Here is a 10166-nt window from a genome sequence, read left to right as displayed (position 1 = left end):
CCCCCGCGGCCCCCGCCTCCAGCGCGCCCGCATCCGCCGCGCGCCTCTGACGCCCGCCCCTGCCCGTGGCCAAGAGCGGCGGAGCGAGGGGACGGTGGCAGAAGACTGGGGGACGAGGAGGAAGAAATCAGTTATGCTCATCCAAGGGGCTGTATTCGAGATCCGAACCAGAGAGGGTATGGTTGGGTCAAACCCATGTGAGGAGTGGGGTCCGGGTTGGGGCACGCACTGGGCTAAAGAAGGGGCCTGGAAGTTAGGCTGACTAGGGCAGGGAGGTTAGGGATTTGCCAACTCATTGATGATGGAAGGATGATTAAAGGTCTGCAAGCGATCAGCGGAGGGGGCTGCTAATTGGGCAAGACCCATAAAGGGTGGACTGAAGTGTGTAGCAGAGACCTGGAGGTGGCTGGGGTTACTAGGGTTAATAGAAGATTGGGTTAGAGATTGGACAAGAGAGGAAGGAGCTGGATAAGGCCCTAGGAACGAGGGATCAAATTATTCATGGGATGGTGCTGGGATAGGGGGAGGCAAATCAATGAGCTCCAAGCCCCACAAGGGTATGGAGTGATGGTGCCTGAAGGGTAGATCCAAGTAAGTAGATGTGGCCAATTTGGGCTTAGTAAACAGAGCCCAAAGGACCCGAAACTAGGAGGATACCCCTCCTCCTGCCCCAACACAAACATCTGGGCCTATAACTCCAGACTCCCTAGAGCCCTTCAACAAAGAATTTCAGGGCTACAGAATTCTCAGCCCAGCACCCTTACTGCTCCATCCAGAAGCCAGCTCTGTCCAGAGCAGAGACAGTGTGCATGGGTCAGAAAGTGGCAAGAGGCAGGCATGAGGTTGAGGACTATACAACTGTTTACCCTTCTTCTATGAAAGGAGGTGGCAAAGGAGAGCAACAAAAGTGGCATGACCCAGACAAATATCACATTTATTTCACAAACACTGGGAAGATGGGTTGGGGGTAGAGATGGGACTCAGGTGCATAGCTGCACAGTCGTCAGCAGCTTACTGCCCACACTGAGGATCCAGCCAGGCAGTACCTCCAGGTTGACAGGCAGCGAGAAGTGAGTGCAGGGAGGGCCCTGAACACCAAGCCCCCTGAAAAGCTAAGGGGCACAGCTCCAGCTGTCCCGAGAAAATCACAAATAAATAAGAGTGGGGCACAGCTCCACTCGCACAGATCATCTAGTCACCCATCTTCACGCCAGAGGTCTGCAAAAGAAGAACAGGAGAAATCAGGTAGGGACAAAAGAATATATAAGACAATGACAAATGACAGAAGATCAGACCTAACTCATAATGGGATGGACAGGTGACAACAGATGGATGGCTGGATCAGGATGGATATGCTATGACAGACAAACACAGATAAACAGGGACAGACAACCACAGGCTGTGGGACAGAAAGATGGAGAGAAGTGGCATATAGACAGTGCCAGTCACCAAGAGTCAACCCAGTCAGGCATCCACAGTCACCCTCAGACTCTCAGGCTGATCCTTAGCCACAAACTCAGTGTCAGACAGACAAGACACGATTCAGACATGCTGTGCTACTGACAGCACAGATATACACACAGGCCCTGAGAAAGTCGAACACACCAAGACAGACTGATACAGACACAGACAAGATCCCACTCCAGAGACTAAATGAAACATATAGAGACAAAAAGCAACAGAAAAAAACAAGGACAGTTCTTAGTGTTTCTGGATTGGAAACTAAATTGAAAGCTTCAAAAAAGGAAAACCAAAAGATAGGAATGAGGTGATGGAAGCTATTCATGGTTACAGGTGAAGGGAATACTGCAGCTCCTCTGGAAGGAAGATGAGGCTGGATTATAGACAATGACAGAGGCTCCCCCAGGAGGATTCAGCACCTGCAGGATTGCAACTATGACCCCAAAGAGGCCAATGGCGCTGCCAAAGATCTCCACGATGAGAATCTTCACAAAGAGGCTGGGGTTCTGTGCGTCGGCCAAGGCGGCTCCACTGCCCACGATGCCCACGCAGACTCCACAGAAAAGGTTGGAAAGGCCCACTGTGAGGCCAGCTCCAAACATGGAGTAGCCTAGGGGGATAGAAAGGGAGCACTGAGGCCAAGCCAGACACAAGGGGAGATGAGGACAAGGGCCCAAAATGTACTAATGGAGCCAATCGCCACCCCAATTTTGCAAAGCAAGTGACAGAATATCAAAATGAGGATTCTAAGCTGGGAGCTGTAGGGGAGAAGCAGGTGTGAAGCCTCAGCTTTCTGCCTTCACACACACCACCTACCTGCATGATAGTTTCGATGGCCAATGGCTTGGGGGTCAGTGGCACTAAAAGGCTAAGGAAGGCACAGAAATATCAGAAACCAACCCCTACGTCCCCCCCAACCCCCCGCGCCGCAATTGCGAAGCAATGTATAGAACACACTGGAATGTTCTATACACACTGGATGCCCTCCCCACCCTGGTCCTCCATACCTCAGCCATGTTGCTAATAACAATTGCCATGATGATGCCGTAGATAGCCACAGCCTCACAGAAGATGATGCTGGTGGTGGTAGTGGTGGGCAAGGGGAATGGAGAAGAGAAAGAGATGAGGTTGAAACCAGTCTTCCTCCTAAGAGAGTCCCCAGCCACCTTTTCCCCATTAGCATCCCACCTCTTTGGGAGGCTGGTCAGGAGGAACGTGTTAGGTCAAACGCACAGGCAGCTCACAATGCAGCTGGTTTTGGCAATCTTCCAAGAACCCTAACTTACCTGACCAAGTTCTTGGTCTTGATCCTAGGGGCCTTCACCCCTCCCCCAATGATGGATGAGCCAGTAATATAGATGCCCCTGGTGGAAGGATAAGAAACCAATAAGCAGAACCCAAGCTTGTCACTGCCCCCAGGGTGATTAAGGACCTGCTATGACTCAGGCCCTTCCCCTGGTCGCACCACCCCAACACTCACCATGCTGCCCCAACCACAGACAGGGAGATAGCTAGGCCAATGCCCAGGTTTGACCACATAAAGGGGGAAGTCTCGGTCAGGAACCTGGTGTGGAGACAGGGAGGAAAACAAGTCAGCCCTGGTGGAGAAGTGGGCACAAAACCCACCCCACTTCATCCCACCCCCTGCCCCCAACCTCCAACCCCACCTGGATGCTAAGACAAAATACTGCCTATTCCCAAAAGTGCAAATCCCGTGCAGCTGGGGATTGGGTGGATGAGGGAGCTCAGGTCAGAGAAGGAAGGCTGCAGTGGAGCAGCCCCTAGAGGAACCCTTGCCCTACCCTCCCTTACCATGCCACATCAAAGCGGAAGCCCAAGTCAAAAATGGTGTAGCAAATTCCTGCAGTAGTGAGAAAAAAGGGGTCAGAGGCTGCTCTCTAGAGAGAAGCTCCCCAACTTAGACAAGAAGTTGCTGCCCAGTTGCTGCCACCTACCCAAAGGTCTGCCTCCACCTAAGTCAACAGAGAATCCTCAAGCTGCCCGCGCCCCCTCCCTCACCCAGCGCGCGTGAAAGCATAGCTGTCTATAGATTCCTCTGCTCAGGCTTCCATTTTCTGCCACTCCCTCAGTAACATCTCCCTCAGTGACACCACCTCCCAGACCAAGATCCTTCGTGGGCAGCCGCCTGCAGGCCTGAACACCTTGGAGGAAGGGAGAGAGCAAGAGCTCGGGCCAGGCCCCACCGGATCCTGCCCGCCCTGTCCGACTCGCTATTTACTCAACAAGCTGGGGGATGGGGGGCAGGAGAGGGCTAAACGACCAGGAAAAGAGGAACTGAAGCAGCCGGCCCGCGACGCAAGCAGGCCAGTCAGGAGCAAGAGAGAGACGACAGCTGTGAGACAGGGGAGGGGGGCGCGGCACGAGAGCGATCAAGGCTGTTTTCGCGGCCTCAACCCACCCCCCGCCCGCGCCCCTCCTCGAGCGGCTGGAGGTCAGAGGTCTCCTCTGTTGGGGTCATAGGCCCCCACAGGCGTGAGGCAAGTCCCGAAGCCCGGGGTACGAGCCCGTGTTGGGGCCGGGGATTCCTGAGACCCCACGTCCCCCGCTGGGCTCCAGCTCAGTCCGGATCCTGAACCCGCCCGCCAGGGCCCGGCCTCACCCACGACGATCATGCAGGCCCAAAAGGCCACAAAGATCCCGGAGTAGAGGAGCGCTAGCCCCGTCATGGCGGCGACGACAGCGGGGCGCGGGTCGGTGGGTCCAGAGCTAAAACCACGTCCCTGCGTCCACCGTCCGCCCCGCACTGTCACCTGACTCGCCCACGTGGTACGCTAGCACCACGTGACCCTATGCCGGGCCCTGAGCTACGTCGCTGCTGGTCTAGAACTTGACGACGCTCGAACTGTAGGCGCTGAGGATTGTGGTGCTTGTAGTCTCGCGCTTCGGAAGTGGCTCCGGCTCCCTTCTAAGTACCTCGCGTTTGTCGTAACCCGCTCCTTCTTAGCTCCGACACTCCGCCCTGAGCCCCGACACCAGCCCTGCTTTACAGCCGAGCTTAGCCTCCAAGCCAGTGCTGATTCCACGGGCCTCCGCCCTTGCCTTCCTACCCAGTTCCACGAAGACGTGCTCTCTTCCTCACTTCGCTCAAGCTGTTTCCTCTACCTGAAACGCGCTTCGTAGTACTCATCATATTGGCCGACTAACAACTACTGGCCCTCATAAATCATTCTTCCAGAAAGACTTCCCTAACCCAGAGACAGGGTGGCACACCGGCTTTGGGCTCCCGCTCTGCCCTGGTGATCTTTATGAAACTTCAGCAAGATCGTGTCACTCTCGTTTAAAATGCCCTTGTGGTTCCCATTTCACTCCAAATGTCATAGTCCTTTTAATGGCCTACTAGGCTTGTACCAGTGTTGCTCCAGCCTTCACCTGCTAATACCCCCCTAACTCTCCTCTGGTTTCACTGGCCCCATTGTTTCTTGAACATACCAGCCATACTTTCACCACACTGGCCTTGCACTTGTTCCCTGTTTCTCCTAATTATCCATGAGGTTCACTCTGCAACTTCCTTTTAGTCTTTGTTCACCTTCTCCAAAAGGCCGTCTCCAACCATCTTGTTTAATATTGCAACCCCCCTCTCCCTTATACTCCCTTTCCAGCTTTATATTTCTCCATAGCACTTATCACCATATGGCATACTGAGTGTTTTGGTTGTCTATCTCTCCCCACCCATGAGAATGTAAGTACCACGAAAGGATTTCTGTTGAACTCACTGCTGTATTTCCAGTGCCTTGCACACAGTGGGTGCTCAATATTTATTTGCAGAATACATGTTTGGTGCCCACCTTGTCCCGGTTACCATGGTTAGTTTACAGATCTGCCTCTACCAGCAGACTCCCTAAGAGCACTCCCTAAGAGCAGGGACCACTTCTCTCTTGTTCAGCTGCTTCTTCAACACCTTGGACAATGCCAATTTGCCAAGATGCTCAGCAAATGTGAAGAATGAAGAAGTGAGTTGTTTTACTTCACCCCTCTCAACCTTTATGGTCCAGCAACTCCACTCTGCTTGAAGCACACACCATGCTGGTTCACGTCCATGTGTTTAAGCACAGTGTATCCTTTGCCCAAATGTCCTTTTCACCTGATTTTTTTTTTCTCCAAAAGATTCAGTTTAGGTATAATTCCTTCTGGGAAGCCTTTTTTGGGCTCCAGATGCTCCTGGGAGCTTTGCCCTCACAGAGAGTACTGTTTCACCATGTAGTAATTGCCTATTTAACTGCCTCGCTTTCCAGTTACACTGTAAGGACAGGAATCCAGTGAAATACAATTGAGATCTCCACCCACACCTGTGCAGGACCTGCAGTGTTTGATGAATAAAAAATGAAAGGAGAAAAAGTATCTGGTTTATTCAAGTTTCTGTGATCTCCCTGAGAAACAAATCAGAGTCAGTGTAGACCAGCACCATCCAACAGAACTTTCTTTAATGATGGAAACAGCTGTACTGTCCTCTCATGTGGCTATCTGGGCACTGAAACATGACTACTGTGACTGGGAAACCGAGTTTTTAATTTTAGTTAAGTTTATGTTTAAATAGCCACATGTGTCTAGTGGCTGCTGTACTGGACAGCACAAATGTAGACCAGTGGTTCTCAACTGGGGGCAATATTGCCCCCCCTACAGGGGACACTTGTCAATGTCTGGAGACATTTTTGGTTATTACAATTGGAAAAAGGTATGCTGCAGGGATCTAGTGGGCAGAAACCAGGGACGATGCTAAACATCCTACAATGCACAGAACAGCCTCTCACGACAAAGAATTATCAGGCCCAAAATGTCAACAGTGCCAACGCTGAGAAACTCTGGTCTAGACCATCTATAACCTGCCTTTGACAAAGGCAGACCCTCAATCGCACATCAGGAACTGGGATTGGCCAGAGGTCCTGAGCTGCTCCCAGGACAGATGGGCCTAGAAGGCTTCAGAAAAGCCCCAAACTAGTCCCCATCAGTCATATAACAGGCATTTTACTAAGCCAATATGTGCTAAGCCTTGTGCTAGTGCCAAGACAAGACAGAGCTGGATCCTATCCACAATGAGGGGCTGTCTGCCCTCCCTCCATCCAGGCTCCATCAAGGATCCTGGCAGAGGGGTGAGGTTGGTGCAGAGAATACTAAAGCTCTTAGCTGTGATTCTTAAATCCATTTGTGTCTCTGGCCCCAAATGGTATCAGTTGCTTCCCTCATCTTCGTAGGCAATGGCAATCCCTCGTCTTCCACTCACGGCTCCTGTCACTGGTGTCTGACCTAGGCAGGGCTGCAGCCCTTGCCAGCTCCGGGAACTAAGGAACGAGGCTGCAAAGAGAGAGAAATGAAGCTGAGTGGGCTGAGTCTAAGGGAAGGGTTCAGATGAGAGTGGAGACTTGGTACACTTACCTGCAGGGCTACTCTCAGTCAGCTCTAGCTGGGGCCGCTGGGTCAGGGCTGAGCATCCAGGATCATTTGATGACTTCCAGGTCGGTGGGGGTCGGAGCTCCCCAGTAATGAGTGACACATCTGGGGTGTCCCACAGTTCCGATTCAGGTGGAGGGAGGGACACGTGGAAGGGAGAGCCTAGGAGGGAGAAACATGATCCATACTGGCTCCCTGATTCAATGCCCCAAGTGTTTCCAGCTCAGGCAGTTCCCCACAACTCACCAGGCAGTAAGTCCTCATAGTGTGTGAGGTGGGGAGCCAGGCCTGGAGGTGGCCAGGCAGGGTTGCAGGCAGCCTCTAGCTCACATGGTGTCAGTACAGGTCGGAAGAAGCTACCAGAAGGCTGGGGGGATAGGGCACCAAGAGGACAGGCCAACAGCACAAAGACATCCATCTCAGGAAAGTTGGCAAGCTTGGGAGGTGTGGGACGCCCCAGAGCCAACACATAGCTACGCTTGCCGGCAGCCTGAGTCAGGTTCCGCAAGTGTGCTAGTGCCTCACGGTGTCGAGCCACACCTAATGTGCCTGCCAGCAGCCCCACTACTCGGGCATCTCTAGCCCTCTCAACCAGGTAGCGTCTACATGCCCTTAGTCTCCCAGCCCGAGCACCTTCATCCTGGGTCCGCCCTGTGTCTGGGCAGCAGGAGAAGAAGGGCTGGCCTGGTGCCCAGCCCAAGAGCAGTCGGCTCAGGTCAGGGTCAGGGCTGCCCTCAGAGCCCCCCACATAGAAGGCACCATACTCTTCTAGACGCCTCCCTGGGGCCAGAGGAAAGCGACGCCCAAAACGCTCCAGGGGTTCAGGCTCTGGATTGAGAGAGCCCACTGGCAGGGGAAGAGCTGGACTGGAGACAAGCAGGTCCAGGTACCGTGGGCGCAGGAGAGTGGCCAAGGCCTCTGGAAGAAGGAAGTGGTGTCAGGGTTGGGGCCTGACAAAGCAAGAGACCCCTCATTACCCAGAAAACTGAATGTGACCCAAAAGCAAAGGCAAGGGTCAAGCCCACATCAAGAACTCTACAGGGTCAATGGCCATGCTACTCTGAACAAGCCTGCTCCCATCTGATCTCGGAAGCTAAGCAGGGTTGGCCCTAGTTAGTACTTGGATGGGAGACCACCTAGAAAGACCAGGTGCTGCAGGTGTTAAAAAAAAAAAAAAAAACTCTATGGGAGTGTACTGAAATGGGGAAATTAAGACACAGAGTAGATGTGCATGCACAAGCAAAATCCCTCACCCAGGGCATGGGCACAGGCCGGTTCACTCAGTAGCACCACGGGAGCTGTGGGGTCTGGGTTCTGGGCCTCAAAGGCTTTGGCACAGAGCTCCAAGGCTACAGAACGCTGACCAAGGACGAAGGCCACAGGCAGTGGGCGGGCTGGAGGACTTAAGCAGGCAGGGCCAAAATGTACGAGGGCCTGAGCTCCAGCTTGCTCAGCACCCAGGACATCCACACAGCAGCTGCAGGGGAAATACCATTAGTGAGTGGGGATCTCAGCAGGAAAAGAGTTGCTGTCATGAGTAAGAAATGTGGTCAATGAAAAAAATGATATTATGAAAAGAAGAGGAGCTAGTATCAGGAGAGCAGTCATCATCATCAAGGAGAAACACAGCCATTGCGGGCAGCCAGTGTAACAGGGGAAACACCAGAAACCCTGGAGCCCTAGGCCTACCCTATTCTCCATCTTTAAGCTCAAGTTCACACCTGCCATAGGCCGTGTCCCCCAGAATGAACATCTTCGATCCCGCGGTCTCCTCCAGTCGTGCAGCCACGACTGCAGCATCTCCCAATAACTGGTCAGGGAACTGCAAGGCCACCTGTAAGCAAAAACCATGGAGTCGTTCCAGGAACGGCCTCTCCTTCACCGAGGGCCTCTTCAAGGAAAACCTTCCCAGAGCCCTTACCCAACCTTCAAAGCCCTTCGCCCCAGAGGGGCACCTCCCACCCCTTCCTCACAAAATTACCTCAAGACCCGATCCTCTGGACGACTCATCTCCAGAGAGGCAAGCCACCACTCCCTAACCTGCCCTCACCCGTTGACACCCCAGATCGCGGACAAATCCGACGACTCGCTCCAGCTCGTACACTCGGTCCAAGTCCGCGAGAGGAGTGGGCAGCCCCGCAGCGTCCGTTTCCCGCTGCAGCGCCGCCTCTGCGGGGCTGCTGAATGTAGACTCCATGAGGCACTGCTTGCGTGGCGGGGATCACCCTCGGCCAGCTTCAGGACCAGAGTCCTCAAAAGTGGCCCTCAACGAGTTGGTCACTTGGCCAGGACGGTGGGCTGAAGAGTCTGTCAGTCCGTGGCCGGTGAAGCAGCCCTCGGAGTAAACTCGCGTTTCCCCAGTACACACGGGCCAACGGAAGAGATTACTTCCGGCTTTTGAGGCGGGGCTGATAGCAATTTTACCAATCCTGAACCCGCGCGGCTCCCACCCTCCAATCCTCGCCGCCAAACCGCCCACGGAGACCCAAAGATCGGCCTCAGGGTCTGAGGCCGGTCGGAAGTGAGGCGCTGAGCCTTGTGGGTGTTGTAGTTCCTCTGTCTCTCCTCTACGGGCGCTTGGCGTTTTCAGGTTCAGCCCACGGCCTAATCTCAGAAACACCCACTCCCTGAAAATAGCTATCTCAATTTGAGCAGCTCCAATGTTTCCATGGCTGTTTCCTCATCTGCAGAATGGGGGCTGTAGCAATAGTACTAATAGGATTGCTGGGTCGAAACAATTTAGATATAAAACCTTAAAAAGTATTCTTTTACATATCACATGTACTGAAAGCATTGCTATTATCCTCACAGCAGCCTGTCAATCAGGCAAACATTAAGCACTTACTGTTCACCAGGCAATGCATTCTTAGAGTTTACAGTCTTCAGAGTAAGAATTGTCCCATTTTACAGGAAACTAAGATTAAAAGAGGCTAACTACCTAATAAGACACAGCAAGTCAGTAGAACAATCAGTATCAAAACCAGGTTTGATTTCAGAAGTTGGGCTTTTAACCCTTCATTCTCCTAGCTTATATGTGCTTCATTGGTAATGGGGGTGGGGTGGGGAAGAGGAGGAAAAGACATCTGGATAGCATGTACTAGAAGAAGACTAAGTGAGAAATCAAGAGTAAGGTGAAAATGGGGTATTGGAAGGGGGGACAGAGTGGCCACAGGGTATGGCACATGAGAGGCTGGCATGGGAAGAAACTGAGCAAGAATGAAGAAAGGAGGACAAAGAATTTGCGGAAAGGTTGGGAAAAAACAGGGAAAGGAGACAAATATGGGAGTAACCAGTTCTAT

At 52.9% G+C, this 10166-nt stretch overlaps 2 protein-coding genes and 1 pseudogene across 6 annotated transcripts; 1 reads left to right on the top strand and 2 right to left on the bottom strand.

Annotated features, from left to right (window-relative positions):
- Positions 1 to 913: 913 nt before the first annotated feature.
- ATP6V0B (ATPase H+ transporting V0 subunit b) lies at positions 914 to 4254 on the bottom strand. 2 transcript variants are annotated; one of them, XM_011367538.2, is made up of 8 exons: positions 4082 to 4254; positions 3274 to 3322; positions 2942 to 3025; positions 2748 to 2825; positions 2469 to 2538; positions 2278 to 2329; positions 1881 to 2071; positions 914 to 1218 (listed from the first exon to the last, which is right to left on the bottom strand). In XM_011367538.2, exons 1-8 carry the CDS (start codon positions 4146 to 4148, stop codon positions 1192 to 1194), a joined length of 618 nt encoding a protein of 205 aa, XP_011365840.1. In that variant the 5' UTR covers positions 4149 to 4254; the 3' UTR covers positions 914 to 1191. The 2 variants fall into 2 exon arrangements, with proteins under 2 accessions (XP_011365840.1, XP_023390748.1); XM_023534980.1 differs by lacking the exon at positions 3274 to 3322 and having other exon boundaries at positions 4082 to 4231.
- A 1551-nt stretch (positions 4255 to 5805) lies between these two features.
- Positions 5806 to 9297, bottom strand: DPH2 (DPH2 homolog). Of its 4 annotated transcripts, none has more exons than XM_011367537.2 (6): positions 8918 to 9297; positions 8589 to 8701; positions 8121 to 8344; positions 7114 to 7785; positions 6853 to 7029; positions 5806 to 6771 (listed from the first exon to the last, which is right to left on the bottom strand). In XM_011367537.2, exons 1-6 carry the CDS (start codon positions 9062 to 9064, stop codon positions 6647 to 6649), a joined length of 1458 nt encoding a protein of 485 aa, XP_011365839.1. In that variant the 5' UTR covers positions 9065 to 9297; the 3' UTR covers positions 5806 to 6646. The 4 variants fall into 4 exon arrangements, with proteins under 4 accessions (XP_011365839.1, XP_023390745.1, XP_023390747.1 ...); XM_023534977.1 differs by having other exon boundaries at positions 8849 to 8983; XM_023534979.1 differs by lacking the exon at positions 8121 to 8344 and having other exon boundaries at positions 8918 to 9053.
- On the top strand, positions 7910 to 8028 carry LOC111744500 (annotated as a pseudogene).
- Positions 9298 to 10166: the final 869 nt, after the last annotated feature.

The sequence above is a fragment of the Pteropus vampyrus genome, unplaced genomic scaffold (genome assembly GCF_000151845.1).
Source record: "Pteropus vampyrus isolate Shadow unplaced genomic scaffold, Pvam_2.0 Scaffold135, whole genome shotgun sequence".
NCBI classification, from domain to species: Eukaryota; Metazoa; Chordata; class Mammalia; order Chiroptera; family Pteropodidae; genus Pteropus; species Pteropus vampyrus.
The sequence above is the reverse complement of the archived record's forward strand: the minus strand, read 5'-3'. Positions and strand labels throughout refer to the sequence as shown.